Raw genomic sequence first — 14354 nt, forward strand, 5'->3', positions numbered from 1 at the left:
CGCATGTATCAAGGCTCTGCGTTTTCCCATCCAGTACCATCGTCCATCCCATGATTTCCACTCAATCGCGCTCCTCACGATCCTTGCCCTCAGGGCTACGACTCCTGCTTCGTCCTCTGTTCCGTCCACCAGCGCCCCGTCCACGCCCAGGCTTACCAGGCGGAGGTCGCACGAACGCAAAGTCCACCGAGATCGTCTGGTCGAGCAACTTCTGGTTATGCGCACCATCAATAGCAGCGCGAGCCTCCTCCAGCGTCGTGTACTCAATAAGCGCGTATCCCTAGCCAAGCCACGGTATCAGCAATTCATCCCCGTGTTCAATGTGTTTGCGCGCTTACCTTTACGTAACCGCTTCTTCGGTCGAGGTTCAGGTGCATGTTCTTGATCTCGCCGTACTCTCCGAAAAGATCCTGTAGGGCCTCCTCGTCTGCTTCTTCGTGGACGTTTGTTACGACGATGATCCAGCCTTCGATGGAGCGGACGGCTGTGGCTTTGGTGTGTGTTTGCATGTCGGATTCGTTTCGCGCGGGAGGAGGGGGAGAGCCCGCCTCAACGTCAACGTCAACATCCATTTCCACGTCGGCCATTTTGTCGGAAGTTGGTCTGGGGGAGAGAAATTCGGTATAGAGCGAGGAACGTGCTGTTGTTTGTTTGAGTAACGAGACCTACCTGCGAGAATGCAGAGTTCAAGGTGGAATTGATATCACGTGATGCGAGCAATGAGACCGAAAGCTTTCATATTCGAATCAGCTATTAATCTATTGGAGGTCATGGTCTCGAACTTTTCAGTAGCTTTGGGCATAAGAAATGCTAAATTTGGGGTGTTCTACGTAAATCATGGTGTTTGGCATTTCCGTCAAATTGGCATGATCCTCAGGCACGAACAAGTCGAAGATGTCATCCATCAGCATGAGTCACTCGCCGAGAACTCCAAAGAATTCGCAGCGTCTACAGTTCCCTCCGGACTCGCCTGCTTGGCCCAGTGATCCATTCACCAGGAAATGCCCACATTCACAGTAACAGCAGAAATGCCTTGCGCGAACAAATGTTTGTTGTATTGTGACAACTGACACCGGACGCCGAGTAGAGTCGTAGTGCTTCTTCGCCATTTCCTTTTATTTCTTTTTCGTAAGGGGGCTCAGCCTATCTTGCGACCCTGACCCAATCCATCACATCATCCCATTACTGAGTGAAGCCAACCATTGCTGTGTTGAACCGTGTCCGAAAGCCAACATTTCCCGATACCGCAAATTCCTGTCGATTTTGACGAGTCGTTTATGAGCCGGGGTTGGGGTTCATCTGTGTCCGTATCGTCAGCGCCTGTCTTCCTTCCTCTTGTCATGCTCGAGTCTGCTCACCTTTCTCTTGCCACCAGTGAGGGTAACGTTGACAAAGCGACGGGTGTACTTGAGGCGCTTGAGAGCACGACCCTTAGGGGTCTTGGTCTTCTCCTGCTTCTCAACCTGTTATATCGCGATGGTTAGTGATCGAAGTTTTCGTCGGGATTTTTTCGATGTCGGGGAGTGCCGTCGTCGTACCTTAGGAGTCTGAGACTTGACCTTGCCTGCGAGAATGTTAGCGACGACATAAACACAGAAATATCGTGAGGGCGGGCGCAAACGTACCGGCACGGGCAAGAGATCCGTGAACTTTACCCATGGTGAATGATGTGCTTGGTGGTGATGTGGATGGTAGAGTCGAACGGCTGGCTGAAAGCGCGGTAAGATTTTTGGGTCAATTTGGCAAGTGTGTGGGCGGGAAGGAGCTACCCTCACGTGAGCGGGGATAAGATGCCCTCGGAATAACTGGGTCCGAGTGGCGGATTAAGACGGCTTATGTAATGCGCCTGGAGGGAATCGTCCGCATGGGAGCAACAGGCGTACAATAGCCATGCAAGAGCTAGAAATTTTACTGTTTGCTGCTGAGGACTTTCAATTGATCCCAGCGATTATCTCGTGGTGGCTTTTCGTCAAATTAGTGTCTCTGTCGCGTTTTGGAAGATGTTGTGTGACGTCATTGAGAACGAAGCTGGCGAGCGGGTTGAGTTTGAACAGCTCTTAACGATATCGTGAAAATGCCGATTTCATTTCATTGTTTGCCAGGCTCCCTCTCACAATACTGAATATTGTTGCTTCATCGACAAGCACAGCATTAATGGATTGGTGTAAAAGGTTACATCGTGTTATTCGGGTACGCAGGTACAAGATGTCGTGTGGCTCGGCCTCGTGTTAGTGGCCATTCTGCTGGTCAATGGGCATTTTGGGCGTAGTAAGGGCTTACTCTGCTTCTTGGCTACAGTATTGAGGTTCGAGTCGTCTTGGTCAATGATCAAGCAATGTATGGTAGGTCACTGGTCTAAATCCGCAATCACGACATACAGAATAATGTATTTCCATTGACAAGGACCAACTTAGAGTTTACTTGACTATTCGGTGGAGTTCAGTTGCATTCTGTATCACGCATGCATCATGTCAAGTTACATATTCCTCTGACTTCGAAACTAAATATACTCAAAACACATAAAGGCTTTGTATTAGACAAAAACTTGTGAAGAACTCCAATACCCCTGTAAATGGTGCAACAACTAAACATTCTCGTCTCTCGACGTCGCTGTAGGGTAACTCTCAAGTCAAATCGCTCCATCTAACCGTCCCACCAGCTTAACCCCACTGTCTGGTCCTCCATCACCAAAGCAAATGCAGACATCTATTAAAATCTCAACCAAGAATATATATCACTGACTTACATATCTAATTTGGGCGCTTCAACCATGTCCCATTCACAATGACTTGCATCGCGTTGGCCGTCGACAAAAAGCACAAGAGTGGATGTTTTGCTATATTTACACAGAGCCCCAGATTCTTGCAGGGTGCCAGCCGCGGGCATGGGGATGCGAGAATACGAGACGGCCATGGCCACTGAGACCTGAACCTAACGGAAAATCTTTCCAGAACGGAACTGAGACCTTGTCAATGTTTTAGATGGATCGTGTTCTTCCGAAGACTTTTCGGGGAGCTGATCGATGCCGAGCTGTATTGTCTGAGGCTGGCAATTGACTTGATCTCTTCTGGACGCTGGGTGGTTGGAATTGAACCAGATAATCTTTACGTCGTAGAGAGTTAAGGTGAGTGGAAGCCATGAGTTAGAACATAGACTTGAGACTGGTATCCAACGTTGCCTCAATCGTATCAGGCCAAGCTCGTCGTTGGGCTATATCCGTTCCACCGTCTAGTCTAACCTTCCAGCCCCAGATGCACGGCCCCAACCGTCCCGATCAATTACACAGAAACTCTAGGCACTGAGAAACAAGACACTGGTTGGTAGATCACATCATCGCGCAGCTCAAGTGTGTTAGCGGAAGTATCGTAGAGGCTAACAAACTTCCGCTATCACTGATAGCGGGGTGGTTGGATCATGCCATGAGCTTCTGATTGCTTCCTATCACCATCATTTAATCGAAAGAAGGCTGGGATAATTACACCATTTGGCCCAAAGGATCAGGGGAACAATTAGAGAGAACAGGCCTGCCACGTTGTGCTACACTTGACACTGGGTTTTATCGTTATCAACCAGCCTCCATCGCGCATAAGCGGTTCAAGTTTACCGGCCAGCCCCTCCTCCCAGCTCGCTCAACCCGCACGCTTCTTCCCGAAAAGCAGAGTACTTACTCCGTAGAAAAGACCTAAACGAGCTTCCATGCAGAACGGCTAAACCCCAGAACGTCAATCGCCTCAGTCGAAGAGTTCGTATCCTTCCATACTGAGACAAAAGTTTCTATTCGTGTAATCGCCTTATGGTTCCATTTGATCGCGCTGCTATTTTTGGTCACCCCTGTCAAGTCTAAAAAAGGATTCGCTCGTCTCGTCTCTGTAAGGCCACACACACTCCCGCAGGTGCCGAACCAATGGCCCCGCGATTCGGGCCATGACACTTCAGCCACGCACGTCTTTAGTGCCCACCTCAACAGTTCGTATTCTAAACCCACTGCTTGATTCTTACGAGCATCTTGCAGCTGAGGGTTAGAGTCTAGCTGAGAGGACAAAGAGTGAGGGGAAGAATTGGGAAGCATTGATTGTGATGTCGAGAGACAGAATAGCCAGTGACAATTGAGAGTCATGATGGATGTAGACGTTGTTGGGCTGTCTTGCAGTGATTTTACCCCAGTCAGGCTCTCAATGGATACTCCAGGAATCGATGCCGCTATCCCGCAATGACGGACAATCGCATCACGCACACAAACAGGCCTGAAGCACTGCCGCTAGGTCGAGATATCATGATCCTTGGCCCAGACCGTCCCGCTACTCAGCTGGTTTGGGACTGGCCATCTGCAGCTAGTCAAAACTACTGTAAGCCCAGGAAAAAGAACTACCAACCTGCAGCTTGGTAGCTTTGGATATCGGCATCTTGATTCTAAGCTTGTTTGGATTGATTGCCTGACACTGCTTGGCCGGGCCACTCTAGATACAAACTGAGCTCAACAGAGCGGAATTGTCTGGAATTTTCTATTTCCACTGACTCTTCTTCCAACACTTAACCTCCCTTGCCCGTCTTCACATCTATCCCTGTTTCTCCCCCTTCTAATCTATCTCTTACATATCCATGTAAATGGGTTGCATGTTGTTGAGCCCAACCAACGTTGCATCCTCCTACCGTACCTGACCTCACCGATAACGCTTCCGCTCTTGTGTCACCATATTAACAGACCAATTCCCTCTCACCAATTCCCACCCTCTTTTTATTTCCCGCTTGTACAGCAGTAAGAAAAAAGTCGGGGGAAGCTTTAGCTCGTCTCGTCTCATCTCGTCTTGAGTCAATCCCACCACATCACGAGATACCCGCATCATTTTGCCCACCGCCTTTGCAACGACTCACGACAGCATCCGTTGCAATTTCTCCCGCATTCGCTGAGATTTCTCAATTTTCTCAGAAGGAAAAGAAGGAGAAGAGACGAATTGGAATGACAAGATTCCAAGCAGTTTACCAATAAAACACCACCCGAGACATCATCACCCGCTTTTGACCTTAGCTTCTTACTCCGAACGCAGCAGTTTCTGGGCGCATTCGGTCAGATTTACACAAACGCAAACACCCGCGAGAAAAGAAGCAGGCAAACTATTCTCAGATTTATTATTATTGCGCTTACCTGCAGCAATCGTCCTCACCCCACCTTGTCCAACCCAACTCACGCGCAATTTCTCCCGACATTTCCTTGTCTCACAGAACCTCCCCGCCCAATTTCATGTCAATGGTTCTCTTGAGCGTGTGAACAAGACCCCAAATCAAAGAAGCAGAAAGGACTTTTCATCATGCTCCTCGCTGCTCAAGCGCCTCAAGGGCGCTCTCGCTCAGATAGCTTGCAGCAAATGCTCGATCTGGAGAAGAAGCTCAATGTAAGCACAGAAAGTGACAAAATTCTGGAGGGTTTGGCTGACGTACTCGTACAGTTTCAGCGAACACACCAGGGCTCTGTGCCTCCATCCCCGGCATGCACCGATAGCAGTGGCTCAGTACCACCCAGCCCAGGCCACCCACCTCGTCGTTTTGAGCTGGTGCCCAAGGATAAGAAGGGCCCTACACCTGTTCGAAACTACTCCGCTGTTCCGCCTCCTCTCTTCTCAGCTCCTGAGCGCTCGGAGTCACCAAACATGATCCCCCGAAAGCCCGTGGGAAAGGAACTTTCTCAATTATCTTCAGCGGAGCAGCTCAAAGACGACGACAAGCCCGCTCACAAGACCGTGGCGTTCATGTTTCCCCCTGATGTGGAAGAGCAGCGCTCTGTGTGCCAATCACCCACTTGGGAAGCGTACGAGCGTCAGAAGAAGGAGAAGAAAGAAGAGAAGCGAAAGGAGCTCCAGCGAAAAGAAGAGGAGAAGCGAAAGGCGAAGGAGAAGGAGCAGGAATTAGCCATGAACCAAGCCCTCGAAGAAGCTTGGAAGAACGCTCCCAAGCCTCGCGGTCGAAAGCTGAGTAAACCTCAACCACCGCCTCCGTCTCTTCAAACTCAAGGACTCAGCACAACTGTGCCGCCTCAAACAACACAGAAGCGACGATCTCGCTCGTCGAGCTTGTTGGGATTCTCGATTGGTAGAAACAACGACGATCCTGAAGAGCCCAAACGCAGTCGCTCCAGCTCACTTACATCCATCTTCCGCAAATCCTTCGAGATCAAGCGTGCTTCGTTCGATGAGACCAGCCCTACCGGTTTCTTGGGCGGCAAGAAGCTTGAGAAGAAGAAGGACGACTTCCACCAGAAAGTCCTCGAGGACCAAGCCAAGGGCGACAGCAGAGTTCATCCAGCCATGCGAAAGTCGTTCCTCGGTCATGGGTCGTTTACTCCTCTCAAGGTCAATCCCCAGCAGAAAGAGGAAGATGCCAAACGAAGAGCATACCCTCCTATCTCGATCAACACATCTGGCGCGAGGGGTCAATCGAAACCGGCCAAGTCGCCTAGCAGAAGGGGTTCAGTCAATATTTACCTGTGGAGCGCTAGAGCTCGACGTGGTTCTGTCAGTGATGATTGTGCAGTCGCTGATACGGACGATGAGGGTGATCAGAACACCGCTACTACACCAGATAGCGAGATTCTGTACAACAAGGCCCAAGGTTTGAACAGACGAGGCGGTCTTTACATCAAGAAGGAAGACGGCGAACAATCCGTCACCCCTCGCTCTTCAAACCAGAGCATGAAACAAGCCGCCAAGCCCAAAGACACCGAGAAGCCTCCCCAGCAAGATACCATCACCGTCTCCCGCCCCCCAATAACAAACTCAACACAACCCCAAGGTCAAGCCCGGCGCTCATCAACAGCATCAGGTCTCTCCATCCCACCGCCACCGCCGCGAAGAAGCTCAAAGCGAGGATCTCTCACACTCCTAACACGACTCAACAACTCTCAACCAGCTTCCGACGAAGCCAAGAGCGCTCCAGTGGAGTCATCAAAGTCCAAGGACAAATTGTTCAGACACAATCCCCCGAGCATCCGTTATGAACAGACTTCGCCGGGCGTGCGACCGAAACCCATCACTGCTGATTCAGAACCCGCTGTTCCTACGAAATGGAAGCTTAAGGATGCTGCCAAGAGTGCGTTCAGCAGAGGTCATTCAGCGCAGAACTCGGTTTCGTCGACGATGAGTGCTTCGTCAAAGACGAGCACCGCATCTTCTGTCGGACCGCCTGTGCCAACAAAGACGGATTTGCCTGTGTCGAAGGGCTTGGCTGGTGCTAATGATGCCCCCATTCGCACGCAGCACGTTCACGCTCCGGTGAAGCATCTCACACCGGGAACTACACGCTCGCCTATCGGTCGTCGCCCTACGACAAGCTCATCAGAGTCCTCATACTCCGATGGTATTCGGACTGTGTCTCCCATGAGCACACCACACACATCCCCTCCCCAATCTGAAATGGGCCACTCACCCAGCATCGCAACCATCAAGCCCTCAATGTACGCAACCGCCGGCCCCGTCAGTCCCTACTGGTCCTACACAAACTCTCCCCAAATGGCACCCATCGACCGTTTCGACACCAACCCCTCCGACCCCGAAATCGATCCCATCCAAGAAGCCGCCAACAGAGTAATGGAAGCCTTCTCAAATGCCAACCTCCGCAACCGCCGAACACCCGTCTCCTCCGACGAGACAAGCTTCGCCTCAACACCAACATACCCGCCCCTAAAGCACAAGCCCCGAAGCAAAGGACATCTGCGCTCCGTCCAGAGCGGCCATAGAGCGACCATCTCTGACCCGGAAGCGACAATCAAGACGCTCCGTCGGCAATCGAACCTAGAGCACCAGCACCACGGCGAACCAAGCGCCAAGATGTTTGTCGAGTGCTGCGCTTGCATGCGCTACCACGATATGCCAAGCAGGCTCTACGAAGCCATGTCCAACCCGGACGGTGTACTGAGCGCTGGCTCAACGGATTTCGCGGGGAGCGTTACCATGACGGTAAAGTGTCCGTGGTGCAAGCATGAGATGAGCACAAAGTGCTGCGCTGGATTCGCAGCCATGGTGTACATCAAGGAGAGATTCCACTAAAGTTTTACGTTCTCGACGAACAATTGTTTTTTTTTTTTCCTTGTGTTTGTCTATAGACAAATTCTGCACAACGCAATTTTGCTTTCTCTTATTCACTACAGAATAGGCGTAGATGGAGGAAAAAAGACACGGTTAGTCTGAATAGTGTACCGGTTGCTTGGTTACAACAGGAACCGTGGGAAATATTGTATTTAGTTTTCGACGAAATTTGTAACGAGTCACGACATGATGAATCAAATAAACTGAACTATTATTCAATCAACTCACAGGGTCTTCCCTTGTTTGGCGTCACATCCACTTTTCCTTATAGCCTTTGAAAAGCTCTTCTTGGCAACGAGTCTATCGTTGAACTAAAGTTTGTTGAAAAGCGAACACCTTCCCGTCCAAGAATAGACTGTAAATCACGATATCGAATGGCGGAGAAACGTGGTGGTGTCTGTTCTCAACGCCAAGACTGCAGTGCGATGACGGGCATGAGGTGAGACAATCTTCTATAAACATCAAAAAAGCAAAAACAAGAATAATAAAACATGTGAAATGGAATTGAATAACCTGTTACAGAGGTACTGACTTTCTTGCAATTGGATGTCGGGAATATCCTGATCCTGCTTTGAGGGTTTGCGCGGCTCTGACGTCAGTATAAGCAGGGATCCGACGATGCCAGGTTTTTAGAAGATGCAGATTCAAGAAATACCAATATCTACGTCAATTCAAGAGGGGAAATCCTTCACATCACTTATTTCCACCGTCTTCTTCAACTGTGAATCTTATCTCAATTAACTCACCTTATCACATATCTCTCACCAAAATCACAACATCTCATCAACGCCATCAAAATGGGCGAACCAAAGAAAGGCACAATCAAGTTCCGCAACAAAGAAGGCACCCTCGACGCCTCCGCCCTTCTCTGGCGCGCCCTGACCTCCGAGAAGCCAGAGGTAATGCGCAAATACATCACCAAAGACGCCGTCCTCTGCGAGCCAGACCAGAAGGTGTACTCACCCCGCACCGAGCCGTCTCTGGACGAGTACATGGAGGATGGCTACGAGCCCTGGACGGCGTACAAGATCCACGACGAGCCTGAGTTTGTAGAGATTGACCTCATGGCCTCGGCGCTCAACTACCGCGTCACTGCGTGGAAGCTCCAGAATGGGGAGATGATGGCGACGGAGGCTTGGTGTCATAGCGTCTTTCGACAGGGACCTGGAGGGGATTGGAAGTGCTGTCTTCATCATATGGCCAAGGTCTAATAAGACTTGAGTGTTTAAAGGTGTTGGGGATTGGCGAATTGGGTTTTTGTTTCTGAGCTATGTTAATTAACGACGTTAACGTTATCACATACATTACTTTCTCAACAACCGTGCATTACTTAGTCAAGCAAAGTTCACGCCAAGCTTCAGCTTAACAGCGATAGCTAATAAACAGAGTTTCTAATTGTCAAGATTAGCTCACTCACCCTTGTCCGATAGGTGATACCAACAACAACCGGGACCGCCTCCCGGATGCATTAACTCGAGAGACCAGAGTGAAGTTGAGTTGAGCGCCAAGAGGATCACTCAGGCGGGGGAGGGGCGCTTTATCTCCCCCTCGTGCATCCAGGAGATGTTTCTCTTTTCTGAATATGGTCGCGTGCGTTTTATTCTGTATCTCGCCATTGGCGAGTTGACTCGAGATGGTGGCTGTCGATCAGGCTGAACGTGAAATCCTGCACGTTGACACTTTGTCGAGCAAGGATTAACACGAAAATATTCGAACCGTTGGTCTCTTGTTTGGGGTCTGATTGTCTTTATCTTGGCGGCCTGGGCGTTTTCGCCTCCAGCGATGGTCATCGACTCAAGCAACGCATGGTGTGCCACAGAAGAGGTCCTGTCATTCTTGGCTTTCTTGTCATAATGAGCGTTTATTGAGGCCCTGGTTGCAAGCCTGCATGTCCCTTCCATCCGGTCGATGATTCTGTGATCCGAGGTCATCATCGATCACTTAGCAGGATCCTGACTATGTGCTTGATTGTGTCTTCGGACATTGACTTGCGGGCTGTAAAATTGTGACGTCGTGCCATTGCCAAGTTCAACACAGTCTCGCCTCTTCGCAATGAACAGATATCACAATCGAGACTCGAATATCTGCTCACTTTCTTCGGCGTGGACCGGACAGTCGGCTTTTGTCTTTGCTTTTTGCCTGTCTGTCTGCGTTATAACCGACCACTTGGTCCGCGGATAGCTGTCGTATTACGACCTGTCTCAAGCCAAGGGTCTTGTCAAATGCTTCTTCACTCTAGGATGGACTTGGCGAGAAGCACGACGCGGGGAGTTAAGTAATAGAATGAACAATGTCAAGCAGGAGTGACATGTCCTCTCGAACTGAAGTTGTCCCAACCTCTCTCTTCCTTCCCCAGACCAAACTCTCTCTCCTGATGTGACGCCGTCCGCTCCGGGGTTCCTTCGGCGGAGGGCACGTGTCCTCCTCTGTCGACCTCTTCGCTACGAGTGGCTCCGCCCAAGCCCACTCCCCACTCCGCCGCCCCACGATAACCCTGCCTCACCCAAACACCGCTCAGCTTGGCAATGAGACGCTTGTGGGGCCGCTGACCGTTCCGCTCCAGGACTGAACTGCACTGAAGCGTGCTGTAGGGGCGTGTCCGTTTTTCCGCTGCCGTTTGTTCTCGTGTTCCCTTTCCTTTTTGCTCTTCCTGCAGCATGCACGTTTTGATCCTCTTGCAGCAAAATATTGTCACAGAGGAATCGTGGATGGTCGCGAGGACGTCTTGTATCGTGGCTACACGTGTTGAGAAGCTTTTTGGTGATCAACTTGGCGCCTTGTATTGACTTGGCTTCAGACATCCATCTCTGGTTTAAGATGGTGGGTGGACCTTCGTACCCTGTAGCTGTTTCTCAAAATCTGCCTCGTACTCTGTAACTCACCACGATACGCGTAACAAATAAAGATGGTTACACGGGAGATAGTATAGATTCGCCTACATGTAGCAGATAGATCTAACTATCAACCTGCAGCACCAGTGAGATAAAGCACCGAAAAGGCCCGACCGATATCTGAACTGTATCCGCTCAATTTTCGTCACCAAACACTATCTGTAACCCCCACAAGGATCGTCCATGGAGAATTGAAAGGGAAAAAAAAGAGGCTCGAAAGCGTCGCACATTTCGAGGCCTTCAATTCCAGAGGCCTAAACCGCATCCATTACCCAAAGGCTTGGCTGCGTCGACATGCCTGAAACTCTCACAACTTGAATGGCTCACCCCAGAGTTCTCGCAAGCCATCGTGGAAGCCTGGGGAAATCTGGCGCTTATGCCAGGGCTCTTGAAAAGCCAAGACACAGTTCCTTCGAATTATGGTACGATGGCATATTATCACCCGGTGGACTTGAGAGCTTTTCGGCCAAGTTCCATATCGCCAAGTTCTTGGTAGCCCCCTGCTGTTGATAACGATGAAATCTTATTGTTTCACAGAGACAGACGCGGTTCTGAATGGCTCGCGAGAAAGAGGCTCGGCTTACTGCTTCTGAGGATGAGCCGCAGTGGTGCTCCGATACTGTATTTTGTTGAGATGATCGCCGAAGCCCGAGCGTGCGTACCCATCTGCCGTGTATCAAGGCATTTCGCAAACTCCCCGGCCGATGTTCATGTCCGTGCCTGGAGACCCTGCCAATTCCTGCTCAAAGACCTCCGGCGCCGGGTCCCCAGGTTTCTGGTCACGTTGGCCGCCGTTCCCGCGACAAAAAGACCGAGCATCACGATGTTTACGCCGAAGTCCGTTCATGATCCCATTAATAGATCAATGGCTTATAACACCTGCAGTCTGTATGATCTCCGGCAATAACGGCAACTATACTAGCCACTCAATGGTTGGTGAGCAAGTTAAAAGCTGCATGTCGCGGGACCTGCAGCAGAATTACTTTTTTCCTTCCGAACGGAGATACACAAGTCCGGGTATATTGTTCCCCATCAATGGTGCTGCGATTCCTCAGCAAAGCAACCCCCCCACGCATTGTCTCACGTCCGCAGCAAAGTGTTGTGAGACCGACACATCCGGGTTAGATCCCCCGCTCTTTCAGGAGAAGGGAAAAGAAGACAACATCTCCGCCAGGCTCCCATCTGGAGACCGGGGCGCCTCCGTGGGGAGGTTGACGCCCCGCTGTGTCCGCCCCGAGACAACACCCGGAGGTAACGGATCCAATGGCAGCAGGAGAGTGAGCGAACCCCGTTTATTTTTTCCTCTTCCCGTGGGAGCCTCGCATGGGTTTGTGCTAGGCGTAAGCGCCCCGTTTCTGTGTTTCTGTGAGGACAAAGTGTCGTCTAGAGTGGATCGAGAGGGAATCCTAATTCCCCGTTCTTGCTGCGGCATACGGCGCTTCTCTCGTTCCCGCCTTGGTAGTTCACCATAGTCAGGCGTCAGCGCCTCCGCGTCCGGCGTCTTTTTTGGCCTGCGAGAGGTAATGATCGACGGCTATGTTTCTTTACCGTCTATTTTACGCCTGGGTCCATTAGTAAGTAAACGGAGACGAGGGAGGGCTAGTGTATGTATTCGCGTGAGTCGCAGAGAATTGGCATTGTATCTGCTCTAGAAATTGTATGTAATCGCAATGCAACGCGCAGACTCTAGGACATCTCATTCGTCGCTGGACGTCCTGTTGGAATGAGGCTAAAAGGAATAGCGCAGAGATTTTCCGAAGGAGATTGTGTACCAGGATTAGTGGACCTGGGCTTCAAATAAAAACATGCCGATGATTTAAGCTTATTGTCACGTTGGAGGAGAATCCTGGCTGATCTGGTGGAGGACTGATTACGTACCATGTACTCGCATGCCGGGATGGCTTCTAGAAGCAGTGGAAGCCGGTCACGTGGCGGATACTGGCTTGACAGCTGAGAGATAAGGCCAGTGGCAAAAGCCACCGAGATTGGTGTTGTTATCGTTAGTGCACTAGCATCACGCGTGTTGAGCCCCTGTTTATCTGGAACCGCTAAATTTCGAGGTACTTGGGCTAGCTAAGGCGTCCTCCAGACTTTGGGCAAAGATAAGAGACCGTGACTAACACCATCAAGTTCCTCTGCCAAGGGGGGCAGTGCCTGCACCTCATCCTTGGCGAAGATTTGCGAGGGAGTTTTCTCAAAGGGGATAAGCTAAGCAAAGTTGCGTAACACATTGAGCAGCTTGTCCTCAGCCAAACATATCTCGAGATCTGATCTTGAACCCCAAGATCTCCATGGTTCCAAGTCACGAGACTGGCCAGTAACACAACGGGCAGCTTCAGCATGTGGATTTACAGCTCCGTGCCGTGCAGTCTCGGACCTCCGTAATGTAAATCCGGGCCGCAACAACCTTACACGAGCTGAAAGAAGAACAATCAGCTCATACCCGGCCCGGTTTCTTTCTGTCGCAGGTGAGGTGTAAATTCAGTATCGCCTCTCAAATGGAACTTGATTGATGCCTACAGACGACATCATCAACGTGCAGATACAAAAAAACAGGCCATAAGAACAAAGCAATAAAACGGAGTCCAGGTTGACGGTGATGATTGCCCACGACCCAATGACGTGACGACTTGGCGGGCAGAAATTATGTATGCCCAGAAAATGCCAATACTGATCCTTCCTCGTCGAGAAGAAAATACCACCGAAGCAGACCACATTACAGAGTTGAATCAATTGGTGTGTGTCATGGGCGAGGGAGGAAAAAAAGAGGGGGAGGGGTGTAGCTTTACCTTGGGTAGGACAGGGCACTCGTCTAACGTCGGTTCTAAGTTAGGGGCCATATGCACTGAAAATGCAGTGAACTGAACTCGGTTACAGCGTGTATCCACCGTCGGTGACGGCACTGGGACGAAATGGAAGGGTCCCTGAAAGCCTCACGAGAGCCTCACCAGGTGACAAACGAGCAAGGCTTCAAACAAGGCTCTGGCACTGCAAACCCCCGACAACACTGACGATATTTTGCTGGTACCGCTATTTGAGTCCCCTCTTCCAAGGCAATTCGAATTCGGGTTTATTCTGAACCTAGTATTCTTAGTCAAGGTGCTGGTATGGTTCTTTTTTAACCCTTGTCTCCCAAGAATACCAAGCCTCAGGTCGCCCACTCAGGAAGGCCAATTGCTGCCGAGCCCGCCACGCCGCGTCACAGGATGCTTGGTAGCCATCTCCAAATGACGTGCCGACGCCTCTTGAACCTACCGTACAGAACGGCGCCCTCACCAATCCGAACCTTAGTGGGGACCCCTCCCCCGGGACGGAGTGGACTCGTCGGACAAGGCCGGGGGCGTATACTCTAAGAGTCCCTCAACACTACACAACAACAAACCAAGGT

The 14354-nt window shown here is 50.7% G+C and overlaps 7 protein-coding genes across 7 annotated transcripts; 2 read left to right on the forward strand and 5 right to left on the reverse strand.

Moving 5' to 3' along the window:
• Window positions 1-61: 61 nt before the first annotated feature.
• Window positions 62-587, reverse strand: FVEG_03573 (26S proteasome regulatory subunit N7; the record flags this gene model as incomplete). Its single annotated transcript, XM_018891178.1, has 2 exons — window positions 62-280; window positions 339-587. 2 exons carry the CDS (start codon window positions 585-587, stop codon window positions 62-64), a joined length of 468 nt encoding a protein of 155 aa, XP_018747646.1.
• A 688-nt stretch (window positions 588-1275) lies between these two features.
• FVEG_03572 (40S ribosomal protein S30) lies at window positions 1276-1659 on the reverse strand (the record flags this gene model as incomplete). Its single annotated transcript, XM_018891177.1, has 4 exons — window positions 1276-1299; window positions 1359-1463; window positions 1539-1564; window positions 1626-1659. 4 exons carry the CDS (start codon window positions 1657-1659, stop codon window positions 1276-1278), a joined length of 189 nt encoding a protein of 62 aa, XP_018747645.1.
• A 3647-nt stretch (window positions 1660-5306) lies between these two features.
• Window positions 5307-8036, forward strand: FVEG_03571 (hypothetical protein; the record flags this gene model as incomplete). Its single annotated transcript, XM_018891176.1, has 2 exons — window positions 5307-5390; window positions 5445-8036. The coding sequence occupies 2 exons, from the start codon at window positions 5307-5309 to the stop codon at window positions 8034-8036; spliced, it is 2676 nt and encodes an 891-aa protein (XP_018747644.1).
• An 836-nt stretch (window positions 8037-8872) lies between these two features.
• Window positions 8873-9286, forward strand: FVEG_03570 (hypothetical protein; the record flags this gene model as incomplete). The annotated part of the gene is made up of 1 exon (XM_018891175.1): window positions 8873-9286. The coding sequence occupies one exon, from the start codon at window positions 8873-8875 to the stop codon at window positions 9284-9286; it is 414 nt and encodes a 137-aa protein (XP_018747643.1).
• Window positions 9287-9592: 306 nt separating this feature from the next.
• On the reverse strand, window positions 9593-10009 carry FVEG_15292 (hypothetical protein; the record flags this gene model as incomplete). The annotated part of the gene is made up of 1 exon (XM_018904416.1): window positions 9593-10009. The coding sequence occupies one exon, from the start codon at window positions 10007-10009 to the stop codon at window positions 9593-9595; it is 417 nt and encodes a 138-aa protein (XP_018747642.1).
• A 359-nt stretch (window positions 10010-10368) lies between these two features.
• Window positions 10369-10734, reverse strand: FVEG_03569 (hypothetical protein; the record flags this gene model as incomplete). Its single annotated transcript, XM_018891174.1, has 1 exon — window positions 10369-10734. The coding sequence occupies one exon, from the start codon at window positions 10732-10734 to the stop codon at window positions 10369-10371; it is 366 nt and encodes a 121-aa protein (XP_018747641.1).
• A 789-nt stretch (window positions 10735-11523) lies between these two features.
• Window positions 11524-13308, reverse strand: FVEG_03568 (hypothetical protein; the record flags this gene model as incomplete). The annotated part of the gene is made up of 4 exons (XM_018891173.1): window positions 11524-12500; window positions 12845-12916; window positions 13088-13174; window positions 13273-13308. The coding sequence occupies 4 exons, from the start codon at window positions 13306-13308 to the stop codon at window positions 12105-12107; spliced, it is 591 nt and encodes a 196-aa protein (XP_018747640.1). The 3' UTR covers window positions 11524-12104.
• Window positions 13309-14354: the final 1046 nt, after the last annotated feature.

Source organism: Fusarium verticillioides, chromosome 2, assembly GCF_000149555.1.
Source record: "Fusarium verticillioides 7600 chromosome 2, whole genome shotgun sequence".
Classification (NCBI taxonomy): domain Eukaryota; kingdom Fungi; phylum Ascomycota; class Sordariomycetes; order Hypocreales; family Nectriaceae; genus Fusarium; species Fusarium verticillioides.